The 20,723-nt window shown below is 39.2% G+C and overlaps 1 protein-coding gene across 5 annotated transcripts in view; it reads right to left on the bottom strand.

Moving 5' to 3' along the window:
- Positions 1-20,723, bottom strand: part of CD47 (CD47 molecule) — a 42,709-nt gene that overhangs the window by 9,011 nt on the left and 12,975 nt on the right. For 4 of the 5 annotated variants that reach the window (XM_073306423.2, XM_073306433.2, XM_073306439.1 and 1 more), the window contains exons 3-7: positions 13,537-13,626; positions 12,448-12,546; positions 3,992-4,084; positions 3,356-3,454; positions 636-728 (exon numbers count right to left, since the gene is read on the bottom strand). In XM_073306423.2, the coding sequence (XP_073162524.1) occupies positions 636-728; positions 3,356-3,454; positions 3,992-4,084; positions 12,448-12,546; positions 13,537-13,626 (474 nt within the window). The remainder of the gene's footprint in view (positions 1-635; positions 729-3,355; positions 3,455-3,991; positions 4,085-12,447; positions 12,547-13,536; positions 13,627-20,723) is intronic. The other variant, XM_073306458.1, reaches the window with a different exon arrangement.

Raw genomic sequence — 20,723 nt, 5'->3', positions numbered from 1 at the left:
TTCTCCTTCTGCATTTAAGTTTCCCTCCTGCCTGGGTCATTTTACCTCCTCACTTTTTGGTCGCCCCCTTGGGTCCACTTCCTAAAGTAGTTTGTTTTTTACACGTAATTTATTGTATATTCCAAAAGCACATCATTAGATTTTATACTTTTCTGATTACTTTATTCTGATGCCAGTACTGGATGAGGAGACCAGTTCATGGAATGAGACTGAAACACAAATCAGGCTATGTTAATAAGACCCATTCTAGAGTTATCTTGCTAGCCAGAGACCTTCCCGGAACTTTGGCTTTGAAAAAGCGTAAGTGGGCCACACTGTTCACTCCAGGAGTTCCCCTCACAAAATATCTACTAGATGTTCTACCCACTCATCATTTAAAAGGGTTTTTGGGGACAAGAGTTCACATGAGGGAGGGGAATATGTCATAGATCAGTGAAGAAAAGGAAACTGGTGTCTGGAGTTAAGAGACCTGTATTTTTTTTAAAAAAACAACAACATAACATATCAGATCACATGCTATTTTAAAATACAATTATATTCACCTCCAAAAAAAATGAATTCAGGGAACAGTTCTTCTGAATATTCAGATTAAAACACCAGAAAAAATGTAATAAAAAATACTAGGTGCTACTTACCCAAAGCAATAATATAAATTAGGACAACAACTGACATAAGAGCCATAATGGCTAACCCAGCAATCACGACAGCACCATTTTTCGGAGGGCATGCTGTTGAAAACAAATTAAACATTTATATTATTTTAAGCAGGTAAAGGAACATATAAAAAATGTATTTCAGAGTAGCAGCCATGTTAATCTGTATCCGCAAAAAGAAAAGGAGTACTTGTGGCACCTTAGAGACTAACCAATTTATTTGAGCATAAGCTTTCGTGAGCTACAGCTCACTTCATAGCCGATGAAGTGAGCTGTAGCTCACGAAAGCTTATGCTCAAATAAATTGGTTAGTCTCTAAGGTGCCACAAGTACTCCTTTTCTTTTTATAAGATGTAATTTCTCATTGAAATTTTTCTGTTCATAGCATGAGCATTCATTTTCAACTAGTAAGGGACAATAGCCTAATTTATCTGTTTTAACAATATGCAGAAAAAAAATCCTTGCAATTTTTGAAATGTCATTTAACATATAAAATTATATTAATCTGTTGCATTCTAAGAGCATTTGTAATTATTCAGTGTTTTTCTCCTTTAGAGCAGAACTTCTACTCCCTACTCCTTTACAATATTGCGCAAATTTAATAAAAAATAATTTTGGTGAGAGACATACTTAAGTACATAGTAAATGTTTTGGGCCAAATTCTGCTCTCCATTACATAAGTCTAAATCTGGAGTGGCTCCAAAATATCCCCCAGATTCTCCAAATATACATCAATAGAGCTGAGAAGAGAAGTTGGCTGTTAAAATCTAACCCAGTCCCCCACCAAAATGCCCACTCACCCTGGCCCCAATAAGAAAAGAACTTTAGTTTAACTTCAGTAGGGGCTACTCTAATCTGCTCAGAGTCAGGCATAGGCTTAGACTCAAGGCCTCTAATTTCTACTGAAATATTTAAATGTTGAATTTTTAAAAGATGTTGAACATAACATTCGGAAATATACACAAAGTCGGTCTTATGCTGTAAATGGGTACTGTGAAAGGGACACAGTTTGGGAAAATATCACTTCTGTTTGAAAATGTTGCACCTACTATAATAAAAACATCACCTAAGACTACGATAAATGAAAAAGATTAGCAAAAAAGTTATCAGGTTATTTAATTGCTGCATGACAGCATTTAGGCCATGATCCTGCAAACACTTACTTAAATGCTTAACTTCATGTATTTGTGTAAGTGTTGGAAAGATCAGGATCATAGTGTAGTCAGATTGACTCTTTCACCTCTATAGTCCGTTTTTCCTTTGCTAAAAGACCCTTTGAAAAACAGAGCAACAGAAAACCCTTATTTTTCCTCAAAGGAGTTTTTTGTTTGTGATATTTTTAAAATCAAGACAGTATTTAAAGGATGCTCTATCAGAAGCAGGATTTTTTTAAAATTAGGCAATTAAAAAAATCCAAGTTAACATAGCTTTAAGAACCTGTTTTCAAAAATTATTTATAAACAGTTTTGAGGCCAGTGCAAAGACAGTATTTTTTTCCTTTTTAAAGAAGATCAGTTATTGAAAACTCTCCATAACTTTTCTTCCCAACCCCCAAACACCATTTAAAAATAGTTACACCCTGTTCACACTGGCCAAAACAGCAGAGCTACTTGACACCATTTTCAAGATAAGTTTTTGAAACTGTTTCTTAACATGGTGCATTTAGTAGAACAGAGGCATAATTCTCTCAAGTCAAATTCACATTTATGCTTTCTAGGATAAGTCACTTCAAGACATCTACAAGAGAAAGTATTCTGTATGAACACAGTTCAGTGTTCCACCATTATTAGAGTCCTGCGTGGATACAAAATTTGTATCTGCATCTGATCCGGGAGCTGCAAAAATGGTCCGCTGATAAAAAGCAGGTATCTGCGGATTTGCAGGGCTCTAACCATTATTCGCAAACACACTGCCAAGCTTGGCCAGCCCTAAATTTGTCCTCTCTTTCTTCTGAGATTACTTTGCTCTGTGTTTTACTCTTGAAGAAAAAAAGCTTCCATTTTTTGCTGGCCCACGAGAAAATAAAAATCAAATTTTAATCAGTACTGTATCAAAACACTGCAGGCATTCTTCCAAGTTTACTATTTAATGAATTCGCATTCTTGCTGAAGCTCTTGTGATTCATTTGCCTCAACGATACTGTTAAAACATACACAGCAAAAGCAAAGGTTTGACAATACACTCTACTGATTTATTCATTTAAACATCAGAAATGGATTCTGCCTCTGTGCATGTGTTCTTTTTAAGATTGTTGAACACAATCAAAACAACATACTAATGAGGGTCAATGCTGGTTGTAGGTGACTCTTTAGGGTATGCAGTACTGCAAAATAAGTAGTAAATTAAAGCAATCCTTTTTTCAGGCAACAGCTTGCAGGATGCAGCCATGCTGGATAGTCATACAAATGAAACTATAATATGTAACATAATGCCTTAAGGTTATTTTTCCTTCACCAGATACAACAGTAGTAACACAGCAGTTCTAGAATATATTTATAGCAATTCTATTGCTAAATCATGAAGCAGAAAAGTTACTTTACAAAATATTCCAGTGTTAATGTGCAAATAAACTGGTCCCACTAGGTACAGACAAAGGTAAAAAGAACAGATACAAAAAAGTATTTTGTGCAAAAGATTCTCATTATTAAACCAAATTGCTAAAATTAAGTATATTTTCTTTTAAAAGAAGGTATATTGCTTACCTGTGATGCACAGGGCAAAGCCGATGACAGCAATCAAATAACCAAGTGATTCCAGAACTACCACAAGAATTGCAAACGGTGGTAGATTATTCTTAAAAACTGGAGGGAAAAAGCCAAATATTTTACTGTAGCTTTTGAAAGGACAACAAAAGAAAACATGTGAGGTTTGTGATCCAAACTGGACTAGGAACCAGAATCTTCTGAATACTAGTCCTGGCCAGCTTGTGTGATGACTAAAGAAATCCTGAGACAAACAGCTAGGCCTTTCCCTTAAAGGACAAGGGACACAATAAAAGCAAACAGCGTAAGTGGAAAAGTAAACAAAAAATCCCTGAAGGTTGTGATTCAATCCAATCCTATGACCCTGGATGAGGAGTCTGAGCTACCCAAAGACATTCTACCCCCAACTCCATCTCCCAAGCAGACAATTCACAGTTCTTTTCTTGATCACCTAAGCCAGGTGATCTCAGGTTATTCCCTTGTTCACAGAACATTAGGAAGACCAGGACCGCAGCACACTGTCATAGTGCCTATTTATGAATGACAAACATGTAGGTTATGAGTAAAAAAAAAAATTGTGTTTCTAATATTAGACTGAGATGCTTTTAATGAGACAGTAAATAAATGAATCCTCACCTATCTTAAGCAGAAAATACTGAAGTGGCACTAAAATCACAGCAGGGAGTACAATTAAGCCAAGTCCAGCTTGATTCTTTGGCTCAAACCCATCTGTAAACAGTTGTACAAATTAGTAAAACAGAAAATCATGGCTGACATTAAGCACATGCAAAGCAAGTAACCTCTTGGGATCCTCACACTTTTAGGGGTCTGGAAATCCCAAGCATGCTCTGCAACTCACTTCCTGACCTTTGATCTCTTCAAGCAGTAGAACAGGAGGAAGAAATCAGTTTTTGGCCTAATTCTCCCCTTCTGCAGTTTGGAGCTCTACAAATCACAAGGCTGCCCTGGAGCAAATCCAAATGGAGTAATACATTTTAAATAAACACCCAGTAATTATATAACCCATTGAACCCTGGTGAAGATTTTGTACTCTTTTCTTTCACCTGGCCATGTTCAACCTGGAGGTCTGGACTTCTGCTGGGACTGTAAATGTTTGTTCTGTACATAAGGGAGTCTTTGCCCGAACTTGTTTAAATACCAGGTTCTGGAGAAAATAACATTCCTGGATGGGATATTCCAAGCCCAAGGTATAGGAGTTTTGTTTAATATACTGTGTTGTTTACAGTGATAAGGTTTGGTTCAGTTCTTTTCTCAGTCCTGTTCATTCCTCCTTAAAGAAAGTTTTCATTGCCTATATGTTGTATATTTAATACTATCTTCTCTTCCGATTCTTCCTTCTATGATAGTGGATTATCTTGGTAGTGAGATACACTAAGGTTTCGGAGTACTCCACACTCAGATCCTATTGAACTTCACTTAGATTAAAGACATTCTTCTATTCTGGTAAAGTTTGTGGCCCGGCCCAGTCAAGTACTGGACCAGACCAGTTATGGGTTAGTCTCATAAGAGGAGGAGAGAGAATCTCTTCTAAGCCAGCTCCATATATATTACCACATATGGGGCCAGATCCTCAGCTTCATCAATTTACAACAGCTCAGGATCTGATCCATTGTGTTGGATACTGATATTAATATGTTTTGATATTGCTTTGTACAGATTTGCATGTTGAACAGAGGTCTTCAGAAGGATACCTTGTGAATTTGATTGCAAATATGGACAAAGATTAAACTACTTTTTGAGCCCCAGTTTATCAAAACTGAACTCCAGATATGAAATTTAAGCAAGCACCTCTTATGAGCTCAGAATTACCCATTAGGAAATCAAAATAGAAAGAGTACACATTTGAAATGGCATCATTACCAAGAATCAATAACTCCAAACTAAGTGTTGCTTTTATGTTTACTAGATTTGTTACTTAAAAAAAAAATCCAGTAAATAATAATACATTAACACTATACAATCTATACCACGTCAACGCATTTTAACAGATTTTTACATGTTTTTGGACTCAATCCTGCAGCTGCTCCTCATTCAGAAGTCCCACTGACATCAATTGGAATTCTTGGTGAGCGTGGAACAGGAATTAAAAAGCCCTTTAATTAAATCTTTTAATCTGCATATGAAATTGATTCTCTTTCTTTTTGCAGTTTAAAAATAAAAAGATTATTTTAAACAGAGGCAAGCCTCTACAGTATGTTTAAAGAATTAGAAATACTCTTATCCAATACTCCATAGTTTCTTAATGTGTAACTTTAATAACTTCCATAATGTGTAAGTTTAATCTAACTTTAACAAGTAGTCTTATGTGACAATTACCCTTGACTTTAATGAATAACTTTATTCACATGCATCAGTGTTTGCAAAACCCAGGCTTCAGTCAGCACTTTGTAGCTGTGGAAGTTATACAAGCATTTTTTTCCTCCAGGATCTACATGGTCGCACTCAAATTTGGCATTCTCCTCTCATGAGACATATGGAGGTTGCTTTTACATTAATGGGAAAGACACACTAGAATTTACACAACTAAAGTCAATAGGAGGGCTATCATTGACTTTAATGGGAGTTCTGATTGGCTCAGTTCTTAAATTATGAATATTTTGACTGCACCCTCCAAGGAAACTTACTCTGCAGCTGATGGAATAACACTGCTCTACCCTGATCAGCCCTTGCTTCTGGATAGCACTGGGCACGTCAAGTAAATTGCCTTGCTCTGTCTCCCTGCATATGTGCACAGACAGCGATACAAAAACAGAAATCCATTAATTTCTCAACTGCCTTTCTCTCTAAACAAATTGAATACTGCAGTGCAAACACATATGGGTTACACAAGCAGAAGTCTTGGATTGTTGTTAGTTCTTTTATTTTTTGGGGGAATTCTGTAACAAGGGAAAAAGAGCAGAGCGTGCAACCAGAAAGGACGACACTGTGGGAAGAAGAGAGAACATTCTTCAGAGTGCAGCCTCTACTGCTGATTTCAACACCTGGTAACTGGAGCAAAAACTGCCATGCACGCAGGTCGTAAAAAATGCACTACTTGGGAATATTTTCACGAAATTCCTGTACCTCTGGATTAAAAAAAAAATGAACACATGCCAAATGCAAACAATACAACAAAAAGATGTAAGGCCTGGTTGCCAGAATGAAACATTATGAAAAATAATCCTCAGAAAGCAAAGACTTTGAAGATGATGATGTAAACATGTCTGAACCATCAGGATCAAATGGTTAATAAACTTATTTTTCCACCATTCTATGGACTGCCTATGATATCTTACTATGCTAGTGAACGATAACTTAAATTACTGTCATAAATTTGTGTTTTGGGTGGATTACTTATGAATTTCAAAATGTTTTTGTTTAAAATATAATTGATGTTAGTTGTGGGAGTATTTATCAATTAAATTTTTATGGTTACCGCTGCACTTTTGAAATATTTTTTTATTGCTCAAAATAATCAAATATACTAGGCGACGATTTTCTGTTTAAAAGTAGTTTTATCAGGCATTTATTAATTTTAACATTTAATTTTTTTTTCAAGCTGTTTGGTATTTTTGAGATAAGCATTTAAATAGATATAGATAATCCTTATAACTTATTTTTACTATACAACTGCGTTTAGAATAAATTGTATTCATTTAAACAGTGGTACAAACAGCAGCAGTAGGAGAAATCTTTTATTTACAATCTTCTATTTTTTAAGCAGGGCCCTGAATCACAGGGAGTGAGAGTGGCTTTTTTTTTTTACCATTTTATTTCAGGATCCAACTTATATACAAGGGGTTAAAGAACATCCATCATCTGAATGTCTACAACTTCACAGCCATCTGCTGGTAGCACCAGCAGTGCTGCAACTAAACATACATCAGACTATAAATTACCTATATTAAAAAAACCCCAAAAAAACGCCTTCTCTTCATCATCCAGTAAACATCATGGATGAGTCTGTAATCAGGACCAGCTAGTTCCATCAAGACTTCATCGATGAAAAGACTGCTCAGTACATTTTTGCAACAAATTCTCCCTTTTGTCTTGTTAAGAATAACCATTTCAATGACATGGTTCGATGATTACGATGAGGTTCCACTCAGCAGAGCAGACATTACTGAAAGGTTGCTGGATACAGTGTATGAGAAGGAAACTGAACAGCGTGCAAAAACATTGACAAGAAATTATTTAATCTGGGTCTTGATAGAGAAAGCAATGTGTACACTGATCCAATAATATGTGCTTGTGCGGCAACAAAAGATGGGGATGTCTACCTTATAGAAACAACTGGTACCGCCGAGTACTTAAAAGTAGCAGCAGCAAAAGCTATAACAAACTGATCAAAAATTCAAGTGTCAAGTGCATAGCTTTTCATAGACAATGCTGCAAATGTAGCACAAATGAGAAGAAATCTAGAAGAAGATAATGAAAGGAACATGAAACTTATAATGTATGGGTGCATTGCTCAGTTGATGCATCTTCTATCTAGCCACAGACTTAAGGACAATTCCAGCATAAAGGAAAATGTTGCTGAAAATTGCAAAATACTTCCATAACAAGCACGCCGCTTCAGCTTCACTGAAGAGAGAAAGAGAGCTAAACTAATTCTGCCCCAAGACGTACAACAGAATTCACTGGTTGACTTTTTTGAGCTATTTATCAAGAATTGGCCTATTCTGATGACAATTTATGAAGAAAATCATGACAAAATAGATGGAACTATCACAGTCAAAGAAAAATGTAGAAGATATGCTAGTTCTGTAGCCTTGGACAAACTGCAGAAAGATAGCTGCTGTATTGCTAATGCTGTTGAAATCTGGAAAGTCAAGAGACATGGTAGAAAGAAATACTCAGCAACAAAGTTAAATTTCATGCAGCAAAGAAACAGATGGATCAAGCACTTACTCCACCTCATTTTCTTACCAATATTCTCAATTAAAAAATGAGGAGGGAGTGTTCTAAAAGTTTGAAGGACAGTCGCAGTAACTTAGCCCTGGTCTACACTACAAGTTTAGGTCGAATTTAGCAGCGTTCAATCCAACTAACCCTGCACCCGTCCACATGACGAAGCCATTTTTGTCCACTTAAAGGGCTCTTAAAATCGATTTCTGTACTCCTCCCTGAAAAGGGGATTAGCACTAAAATCGACATCGCCGGGTCGAATTTGGGGTAGTGTGGATGCAATTGGACAGTATTGGCCTCTGGGAGCTATCCCAGAGTGCTCCATTGTGACCGCTCTGGACAGCACTTTGAACTCAGATGCACTTGCGATCCTGCGCAAGCCAGGTCGCTGTGTCACATGCACTCTGTGCTGTGTCAGCCTTGGGCGGGGGCATGACTGCTTTGTGAGCAGGAAGGCCATAGATATAGACATTGCATTAGGTAGCTTCTATAGCTAGAGAAAACATTCCTGTGCATTCGGCAAAGTCTGTGGCAAAAAAAAAAACAGAAGCCCCGGGACACATCAAACTATTAATAATACACAACCACACGTTACATAAAGTGTAACAGGGACCACGCGAGGGATACATTCAAGTTGGGTTTCTGTAGTGTAGTGGTTATCATGTTCACCTAACACATGAAAGGTCCCCGGTTTGAAACTGGGCAGAAACAGGTCACTGTTCCTTTTTCTGACTCCCCTCCTGCATTTTTAGCCTTAGAACAGACCGTGCTGTGAAATTTTACTTTGAATTATATCAATTATGAGTTAAATAATATGGAAGCTCTAATTTATAGTCCCGGGTTCCTTTCCCTTTCAGCTGCTCTGATAAATTAACATTTTTGTTGGGGGCGGGGGAAAATTTTCATGAAGCCTTTTATAGGGACTAAATGATATCTAGGACTCTGAAATAATCTTAATGTGGCCCACAGAGTGCAATCCTTCATTCTGGATTTGTCATTCCACAAATTGAACTGCTCCTTATTACTGTCCAGGCTTCACGAGTCTGGGGCAGGCTGTGGTAGGTGTGACCGCGCCATGCTGCTGGCTGGGAGCGCAGCCTGAGGCAGAAGCCTCCAGCTCGCATGATATTCCAGGCTGGACTGAATCTTCATGAGACGAAACTTAAAGAAGAGAATGACCTGGAGTCACTCCCATTAGGTGCTCTAAGAGGAGGATAGCCATGTCTGTCCAGGCACCCCTGATTGACCTCACAGAGGTCTGCCAGGACCACCCAGGAGATGTACAATGGCTATCAGTCCTACTGCACCGTCTGCCACGAAGGCAAGGAGCTGCTGTTGTGTAGCAATGCAGTACAGCTTTTGCCAGCAGCATCCAGGAGACGTACGGCGATGGTGAGCTGAGTGAGCTCCATGCTTGCCTTGGTATAGCAAGCATGGCAGCTGGCTGAGTGGGAGTCGGCAGCCGGGACCCCAGCTGGCAGGAGTTGGCGGACGGAGCCCCAGACCGGCAGCGGGCTGAGCAGCTCAGCCCGCTGCCGGTCTGGGGCTCCGTCCGTCGGCCCCACTCAGCCCCCTGCCTGCTTGGGGTTCCGATCATCCAGGATGGCAGTGGGCTGAGCGGGGCCGGGACCCCGGAAAAAAGGCGCAAAATGATTGTCTGCCCTTGCTTTCATGGAAGGAGGGGGGCCTGACGACATGCACCCAAAACCACCCGCAACAAAGATTTTGTCCCATCAGGCATTGGGAGCTTAACCCAGAATTCCAATGGGCAGTGGAGACTGCGGGAACTGTGGGATAGCTACCCACAGTGCACCGCTCTGTAAGTCAATGCTAGCCACAGTACTGAGGATGCACTCCGCCAACTTAATGTGCTTAGTGTGGACATACGCAATTGACTGTATAAAATCGACTTCTATAAAATCGACTTCTATAAAATCGACCTAATTTCGTAGTGTAGACATATAAGGAAACTACTGTCTCATTTTCATGAGACTTAGCCAAGTAGGAACTTAAGCTTCACTCACTTGGGCATATTTGAACATTTTTCCAGGCTGACCTGAAATAATCAGTTTAATTCACCAATTACAGTTAATCTCTTTGTTCCTTTAATAATTCATTTAGTTGTAAGTGTGAAACATATTTTGATAAAAGATGTTTATGTATCCAAAACATTTAAGGTTGCTTTGTTAAATAAAAGTAATTTTATATGCTGTTTTTTGTTTAATTAAATTCCAGTTACCATCCTAATGCAGCTTGTCACAAATCATGAACAAAAAGTTAATTTAACTAGTAAATAAGCAATATATCATTCACCATTTTCTAACATACTCAAAATGTACAATTAATAAAGAATCTGAAAATAGTAAGCTATATAACTGCTTAAATCAATGTATATTGGTATAGCATACCCTAGGCAGCAAAAAGAAGAACCAAATCTAGTGTAAATGCTCTATTTAGTTGTAAATCAACATGTTTAATGGTTATATGACCTAATGGGAATGCACCTTTCTTTAGAGAATAACTGAAGTACAAATGGAAAAACTGATTAAAATCAATTCTTTAAATTGAGACTTTCCATTTGGTGATTAAATTGTCTTGATTTAAATCAATCCACCCTGAATCAAAGAGTAATTATCAATGTTTCACTGTGAAACTGGGGGTATATATCTAGTGGGTCCTCACAGGGGTCTGTCCTGGGTCCAGTACTATTTTATATTTTCATTAATGACATGGGTAGTGGAGTAGAGAGTATGCTTTTAAAATTTGTGGAGGATACCAAGCTAGGAGGGGTTGCTAGTACTTTGGAGGACAGTATCAGAATTCAAAATGACCTTGATGAATTGGAGAATTGGTCTGAAATCAACAAGATGAAATTCAATAAAAACAAGTGCAAAGTACTACATTTAGGAAGAACTAAAAAATGGGCAATAACTGGCTAGGCAGTAGTACTGCTGAAAAGGAATTGGGGGGGTTATTGTGGATCACAAATTAAACATGAGCTAACAATGTGATGCAGTTGCAAAAAGGATAATATCATTCTGGGCTGTATTAACAGGAGTATTGTATGTACAATACGGGAGGGGCAACTGCCCAGCTCTATTCTTCACTGGTGATGCCTTAGCTGAAGTATTGTATCCAGTTCTGGGGTGGCACACTTTAACAAAGATATGGACGAACTGAAGAGAGTCCAGAGGAGGGCAACAAAATTTATAAAAGATTTAGAAAGCCTGACCTATGAGAAGAGGTTAAAAGAACTGGGCAATTTCTGTCTTGAGAAAAGATGACTGAAGGGGGGCCCAATACCAGCCTTCAAATATGTTAAGGGCTATTATAAAGAGGACAGTGATCAATTGTTCTCCATGTCCACTGAAGGTAGGACAAGAACTAATCACTTTAATCTGCAGCAAGGGAGATGTGGATTGGACATTAGGAAAAGCTTTCTAACTATAAGGATAGTTAAGAACTGGATTAGGACTTCCAAGGGAGGCTTTGGAATCCCCATCATTGGAGGTTTTTAAGAACAGGTCAGGGATATCACCTGTCACTATCACTATCACCTGTCAGGAACAGTCTAGGTTTACTTGGTCTTGCCTCAACGCATCAGACTAGACTAGATGACCTAAATTTCTATGGTTCTATAAGACACTTGAAAGATAAGCAGACTGGTTTTTTTACTGAGAAAATTTAAACATAAACTTTGAAATAGAAGGTAAAGAGGCTCCTTTGTGGTATACAACTTTAATTTATGATCCTCTATTTCAAGTAATTTTGGCTGTACTGGCAAAGGAAAATAGGTAAAACATTGTTGAGCAAGTGATCTCTCTTTCAGTTCACCGACTCCATATGAAATTCCTAGGGGAATGTCTCTAGTGAGTTCCACCTTTTCACAGCTATTGTTATGGCTCCTTTACCAATCAACCTACAGAAACCTTGAAACATTGATTCTATCAAGAAATTTCAACTCCTCCTACCTTCCCATCACAAATTACCCATCTTCCCTTTAACCATTTTTACTGATGGTGCACAGAAATTCAGCATTATACCAACTAAAACACAGAAGAGTGAACTTCTGGCCTGATTTTCAGAGGTGCTGACAACACGCATTTCTCAATGAAATCAACCTTCCGTATGCTTATCACTTCCGGCCACTGATATGTTAGACGACAAATAATTATTACACTTACCTAGAACTAAAAGGATAAAACCAACAACAGCAACAACTGAGATGATGATTCCTGCAATAATTAAGCCAATGTTCTCCTGAAATGTAGTTCCCTTTGATACTAAAGGAAAATGAAAGTAAGAGAGATAATTTGTTTAGTAATGAAGCATCATTTACAAGAATACACATCTTTTAAATTATGACCATGGTCAGAAAAAGGATCCCTTCAAGAATGGCATCTTGACGTTGTACATCTTTCCAGTTGTCTCTACAGTACTGACAGCAATAAAACTTGAGATCAGTATCCTAGATAAATTCCTAATTACAAATTAATTTACATCCTGCCTACCACAGGGCACAAGTCAACTTCCATAGATTTCACTGCAAGCTGGATCAGTTCCATAAAACCCTTTTGCCATTTCAATTAGATATGGTTAGTCTTCATTTTTTTTTTTTTTTCAGTGCGTTATGAACTGTTTGTTCAGGTGATTAGGATGCTAGCCAAGGACATGGAAAACCTGCATTCGATTCTCTGTTCAGCCACAGACTTCCCGTGTGACCTAGGACATCTGACAGATTCATAAATTCCAAGGCCAGAAGGGACCACTGTGATCATCTACAGTCTGACCTCTTGTATAAAACAGGTCTTAGAACTTCCCCAACATAATTCCTAGAGCAGATCTTTCAGAAAAACATTCAATCTTGATTTAAAAATTGGCAGTGATGGAAAGTCCATCATGACCATTGGTAAATTGTTCCTTTGATTAATTACTCTCACTGTTTAAAATGTACACCTTATTTCAACTCTCCATTTGTCTAGCTTCAACTTCCAACCATTGGATTGTGTTATACCTTTCCCCACTAGACTGAATAGCCCATTATTAAATATTTATTCCGCATAGGAGGTACTTCTAGACTATAATCAAGTCACCCTTTAACCTTCTTCTTCTAAAAGGTCTACACAAACTGGCTTCTACTTTCCATCTGATTTTTTAAAACACTAGATTCCATTTTCTGTTGCTCCATTTTACCCTGATGCTTCATTTATGAAAATGATATTCGCACTAACATTTAGCATTTGTAAAGAACTGAAACAAAATTTAATACTTACCAGTAACGCCTAACTGAATCCAATAAAACAAAATAGCGCAGACCAGGAAGAGTATGATGAAAATAGATTCTACTTGTGGGAACCATGGCTCTGAATTGACACACAAAAAGAGGGAAAGGGAACAGTGGGGGACATAAAATTTGAAGTTATTGGGTTTACATTATAAGTGCTCATTTTAGCCTAGTCTGTAGGCTGCTTAACACTCTCTCTGCTACCAATTTTAAAACCTATAACTACAACCTTTGATCTTCTGATGTAATTGGGTAAAATATGACAGGCTGTTCCCTACTCATTCAAGATTCCAATTACTGTTGTTGTACCAATAAAATAAAAACCAGCAGGATCTTATTAAAGGGAAAAAGGCAAAATACCACATTTATTGTGAATACAGAAAGAATCATAGTAAGCAGTTAGTTATAGCTATAACATTCCATTCAATCTCATATTTATTCTCACATTCATTCATACAAACACACACACACACACATACACACCCACACACACAGGTTCTGCAAGGTTGTTATCATAGTTACCAGCCTTAGAGTTGCTCATGCCAAGCCACTGGCCAGGTGGCCTGGACATGAGGAGGGAGCAGGGCCTTGTCAGATGCTCATCTGATGCTCCTGGAAGTTGGTTTGCAGAATCAGACCCCAAAGTTCTCACTTTTTAGAGTCTATTTTTATAGGAATTTCTTCCTATGGCAGTCTATGGGAATTGCTTCATCATGCTGTTGCTGAATCAATCAGCAGATAGCACATTCCTGACGGCTCCAAGATGTTATCTTGTTCTTTGGTTCTCCCATTCTTGAGGCTGTTGGGTGGATTCCAGTCTGCCCTCCGGGGGGGTCCTCTGGTTATTTCCACTTGACGCCTTCTTCAGCCGATGGACACTGGATTCTTAGGCTGGCACCTCCCTGATCATTCAGTTATCATCTACACCAAGCATCCATCCACATACATCCTCTATCTCTATTTTAATCACAATGGTTAATACAACAAAAGGGCGGGGAGTCTCTGGGTGCTGTTTCTGTTGTTAGAGTATTGCTTTGAGTCTCTCTCTCTGTGAATTGCTTTGAGAACAGACTCTGTCTTGGAATGTACTAACACAATTAGCAGCTTGCAAGTTTCACACATAGAGGGAGAGAAAGTACCAAAAACCAAGAGACCTCTTAATTAGTAATACCCTGGAATTTAAACTCTGGGGAATCAAACTCATTTGTGATTTTAATACAGAACTTCTTTAATGTGATCCAACATAATCCCCCTTTTGACACTAAGATTTATAATCGTCAGTGTCACTTTCTATGTAGCCTATTCAAGAGAAAGTACTGTGAGGCAATTTGAGTTTGTGATTCCAATTCATGCCACATACATGATCCTAGTGATGCATCTTTACTACAAGGTTCTGGGGCAACAGGCAAGGTGAGGCACACCCACTTTTGAGGAGTCCATTCGGTACAACCTCTAGTGTCCAATAGCTTCCCTCCCTCCCCAGCCCACTGGCTCAAGGTCCAGGGTAGCCAAAAGGATCCCATGTGTAATATGGGGAGTGGGTTAACCTTCAATACCTTTGCCTCCAGGGACTGTTGGTGTGCAATTTTGACAACAATTTCTCCCATTAACAAGTCTGGTTTACAATGCTGGAAACATATTGCATCCATTCATATTGATAAGTGTCAACCAATGATCTCTTTCTTTTTTAACAAATGCATCAAACCCTTAATATTTCCCAATATGACCCAGAACATTTTGTGTTCCAAAGTAGCTAGTGCAAGTATCTGCATTTCAGTGCATCCCATAGTTATGGCTGTGTAGTTTCCTATTTCTAATATTTTTTTTTTCTTATGGATAAGCCATGTGGTAGTATTAAGCCATTACTAAGGATTCCATTGGCCTTTTAGGTTACCCAGACCAATTTGGACCAAGTCTACATTGGCATGTACTTGTTTTTGTATCAGGCTGTCCTGTAGCTGGGACAGAAAGCTTAATTTATTTTTAAGTTCCTGCAGGTCTTCAGTATTTTTTTTTTAAACACACAACAGTGCGAGCAACAACACAAAACACAAGACAAAACATAGAACACAGAACACAATTTCTATTGTGACAGTAGATTCATGGTATTGGGTTGCTTTTCAGCTGGCAGCTTTTCCTGATTTTCTGAAAGACAAAAAGAACATGTTTCTACCCCTTTTGGGGTGGCAGATTATTGCTTAAAATATTTCTTTTACAAATACCCTTGCTGATTGCAGGCAAAACAGAAAAATTGCCCCCATATTTTCCTGTTTTTGTTCTATAGGCAGGCCAGGTTTCAAAGGCTTTTATCTTTTAAGGGTTATGGGGAAATTATCCCACTGTTTAGTCATTAAATCCCTGAGTTTTCCTTCTTATACAGCAGACCAAGTTTATAATGTTTTTCCTGCTGTGTTAAGCTTTAAGTTTTATTTACAGGTAATAACTGAGAAGCATCATTACCATACGACCTTAAAGGATTTTTCCAAAAATCATACACACTATACGTTGTTACAGGGATACTTATTATCATTAAATGTATTAAAATTATCTTGTTATCCCATGCCTTTTATTTAGACAATTTGTTTGCTGACCAGGTATGTCCTTTATCTGCAGCTCCTTTGTGCTGCTAGTTCTTTCCTTCCTTTATCATTTAGGTAATTTGCATTTTCACAGAAACTTCCTGCTTTTGGATTTAAAGCCATCAGCAGCTCAGAGACTCTATCTTAAAAGGGACACAATCAACTTTCACCAGAGTTTTGATTACTTTTAACTTCTGCTTCCAAAACACACCGCAATCTGAAAAAGAAAACCCAACCTATTGTGGCTCCCTTTGGAGCCCTAATAGCATTTTAATTAAGTAGCATGGTATGTTTGCATTTCTTTTGCCCCTTCTACAATATACCCTGCACATGTTCTGGGGCAAATGCACATTCCTTCCATAGTTTAACTTCTATAACATTATCCAGATCCATTTTTACATAAGGTGTCACTATTTCTTTTTTTGCTTACAGAGTTTTCATGTACCTTTATCAAAGTGACAGTCTGATTACTCAGAGCCATTTTAAGACTCAGTGTTTCTAACATTGCTCCTTTTTGTTTTGTGCACCTCACCCCTGCTGTTGCTTCAGAGAGGCACTGTCTTTTTTAATTTTTTTTTTTTACTACAACTCTCATCTGCTATTTTGTTACAAAAACAAACAAACAAAAAACAAACAAAAAGAATCCAAAATTTTTTTTATATTCTCCTGATTTTGACTGCCCTGCTGCAGCCACAACTTAAAAACATTTTAAATTTTGTAAAGCATTGAGTTACCTTTTAAGGGTTAAATGCCAAATCCCAAAGCCAAACAACACTAATTACCTGTGTCTAGCAAAAAGGTCTGTCAGTTTTGCAACTTTGAATTAAAGAGTCAAATGGATTTTTAGTGGCATTATTTAAAACAAAAACAAAACTAACTGGTCCTTAGAACTTTACATATTTACACACACACAGACAGATACATACACATTTTCTTTTCCTTAACATCCCTTCCACACTGCTCTGTTTTTTACATCTTACATTCCCTTTATACATTTGAGGCAGTTAAGTTCCAATAGAACCCTCTTATGTTCTTTTAGCAAATTTGACTAAATTGTCCAGTCAAATGATTTTAATCAGTTTATTTTTGCCTGGCTAATTTACAGACATTCCTTTGGAAAAGGGCCCATTTTTCTTTCAGAATGGCTGCAAAGAAACCAAGAATGCTCTAACACTTTTCCTTTTTAACATTTTCGGTTAAAAGTTGTTTGGGTGAAATACAAAGTTTAACTGCTTAATTCCCTCCAGCCTCTGCAGAGTTAACTTTTTTTCTTTTTTTTTTACTCTCTTTTCTCTTTGTAATTATGCCTGGGGGTGCCGTACATAGGGCCTTCTCCCCCTTTACATAGGGCCTTCTCCCCCTTTACCTGCGTCCCTCCAGCCTCTGCAGAGTTAACTTTTTCACTCTTTTTGTATTCCTGGAGTGCCTCTTTCACTATTTTCAGCTGGCTTTGGATATTTGTAGCCAGCACCTTCCAATTGTCTGCTCCCTTTTCCATTTGTGCCTTTTCCTCTTTACATGAAGACAAGCGGAGGGAAGAATCCTTACATGCCTCCCACAACAACCAAATTGCTGCTGCATCTCTTTTGGCAGCACTAGAAGGTTTGTATATGAGGATATACTGAGCCAATCTATCCTCTAGGTCCGAAATAGTGCAGACATCAGCTAGGCCTTGTTTAGTCCAAGGACTGTGCCCAAATTTTTGAAGGATTTGTTTAAAAGGTGTAATTTCTTTAACAAAAGGTGAGATTGGAGTTCCTTCTGACTCCATTCCTCCCTCTAGTACTGGCTTACCCTGTTTTCTTTTAAACATCTTAACATGGATATTTCAATCTCTTTGTCACTGCTGGTATTACTTAGCAAGTGACACAGCCTAGATTCTGAAATCATAGCTTAATCTATGCGTTTTTCCCCTGCTACCTTCCCGGAGGCCAGCAGGTCCCCTGCTACCTTCCCAGAGGCCAGCAGGTCCAGTTAACCTATTTCTCCCTGCTACCTTCTCGGAGGCCAGCAGGTCTGGTTAACCTGTTTCTCCCTGCTACCTTCTCGGAGGCCAGCAGGTCCGGTTAACCTGTTTCTCCCTGCTACCTTCTCGGAGGCCAGCAGGTCCGGTTAACCTGTTCTTCCCTGCTACCTTCTCGGAGGCCAGCAGGTCCCCTGCTACCTTCTCGGAGGCCAGCAGGTCTGGTTTAATCTGTTTTCCCTACTACCTTCTCGGAGGCCAGCAGGTCCCCTGCTACCTTCTCGGAGGCCAGCAGGTCTGGTTTAATCTGTTTTTCCTGCTACCTTCTCGGAGGCCAGCAGGTCCCCTGCTACCTTCTCGGAGGCCAGCAGGTCTGGTTTAATCTGTTTTCCCTACTACCTTCTCGGAGGCCAGCAGGTCTCCTGCTACCTTCTCGGAGGCCAGCAGGTCTCCTGCTACCTTCTCGGAGGCCAGCAGGTCTCCTGCTACCTTCTCGGAGGCCAGCAGGTCTCCTGCTACCTTCTCGGAGGCCAGCAGGTCTCCTGCTACCTTCTCGGAGGCCAGCAGGTCTGGTTTAATCTGTTTTTCCTGCTACCTTCTCGGAGGCCAGCAGGTCCCCTGCTACCTTCTCGGAGGCCAGCAGGTCTGGTTTAATCTGTTTTTCCTGCTACCTTCTCGGAGGCCAGCAGGTCCCCTGCTACCTTCTCGGAGGCCAGCAGGTCTGGTTAACCTAATAGAAATGCCTAGCTCACTAGAGCTGGCGGTGTGCACACCAATATTTACAATAACTGAGGTTTTTTACCAATATTCCCCCTTTCGCAATTCTCCACCAAAATGTTGTACCAATAAAATAAAAACCAGCAGGATCTTATTAAAGGGAAAAAGGCAAAATACCACATTTATTGTGAATACAGAAAGAATCATAGTAAGCAGTTAGTTATAGCTATAACATTCCATTCAATCTCATATTTATTCTCACATTCATTCATACAAACACACACACACACACACATACACACCCACACACACAGGTTCTGCAAGGTTGTTATCATAGTTACCAGCCTTAGAGTTGCTCATGCCAAGCCACTGGCCAGGTGGCCTGGACATGAGGAGGGAGCAGGGCCTTGTCAGATGCTCATCTGATGCTCCTGGAAGTTGGTTTGCAGAATCAGACCCCAAAGTTCTCACTTTTTAGAGTCTATTTTTATAGGAATTTCTTCCTATGGCAGTCTATGGGAATTGCTTCATCATGCTGTTGCTGAATCAATCAGCAGATAGCACATTCCTGACGGCTCCAAGATGTTATCTTGTTCTTTGGTTCTCCCATTCTTGAGGCTGTTGGGTGGATTCCAGTCTGCCCTCCGGGGGGGTCCTCTGGTTATTTCCACTTGACGCCTTCTTCAGCCGATGGACACTGGATTCTTAGGCTGGCACCTCCCTGATCATTCAGTTATCATCTACACCAAGCATCCATCCACATACATCCTCTATCTCTATTTTAATCACAATGGTTAATACAACAAAAGGGCGGGGAGTCTCTGGGTGCTGTTTCTGTTGTTAGAGTATTGCTTTGAGTCTCTCTCTCTGTGAATTGCTTTGAGAACAGACTCTGTCTTGGAATGTACTAACACAATTAGCAGCTTGCAAGTTTCACACATAGAGGGAGAGAAAGTACCAAAAACCAAGAGACCTCTTAATTAGTAATACCCTGGAATTTAAACTCTGGGGAATCAAACTCATTTGTGATTTTAATACAGAACTTCTTTAATGTGATCCAACACTGTAACTCCCAATTCCAGAAATGTATTTTTCCCCCCCATGTTCCTTATCCACATCTAGACTAAGGAAGGCATTAGCAAGGTTTTTGTTCTTGTTTCACGCATTTTACCACCACTACACATACTGGTATCTCTGCATTGATTTCTACTCATCAGTACGCTCTGATTTCACCTGTCTCTTGGTTGCCTTTCTCTCACTAATCTTTCATACCAGGTTACCAGCCCTTCCTCAACGGCTCTGGATGGGATCAGAGCCAACTGAAAGTTACATTACTTTTGTCAAGTGCATGCTGCTGTACATGGGCATAACATGCAAAACAGCAAGGAACAGAAGCAGAAGAGATTATATCCAGGTAAAGTCATATATCTTCGTATGACACCTTCTGGCATTCATGCATGCCAAGGGTTGCCGCCCAGTTACAGGACACAGCAATTTCGAAAATACCACTACTTTGCTAAAAGGCATGCATAAATTCTGGATTTCTGCACTCGGCCTTCTTGGTTTAAATTCATTCACCAAAGACCAAAGTCTACCTTTTCTATATTGCCCCGACACTTGTTCCTCTATTCCAGCCTCTCCACTCAATGGAATTTTGCACTTTCAGCTACTACTGCTAAAAAAAGTTCACACCTTCAGCTAGATTTACACTGCTCACACACATCCCTGACAACACAACTCAACAGCCAGATTCCCAGCCCCAGAAGCAAATTGTTAAGTACAACTACACCAGCATTTTGTGGTGGGACAAGCTGCCACACTCTTAACACCATGCATTGGACTCCTCGTGGTTAGCACGATGCTCAGCATTTCACATGTATGCCAGTTTGGAGTTGCTAGAACCATTGCTGCACGGAA

This window comes from Lepidochelys kempii, chromosome 1 (genome assembly GCF_965140285.1).
Source record: "Lepidochelys kempii isolate rLepKem1 chromosome 1, rLepKem1.hap1, whole genome shotgun sequence".
Lineage (NCBI taxonomy): Eukaryota > Metazoa > Chordata > Testudines > Cheloniidae > Lepidochelys > Lepidochelys kempii.
Note: the sequence above shows the minus strand (reverse complement) of the source record. Positions and strands in the feature narration are given on the sequence as shown.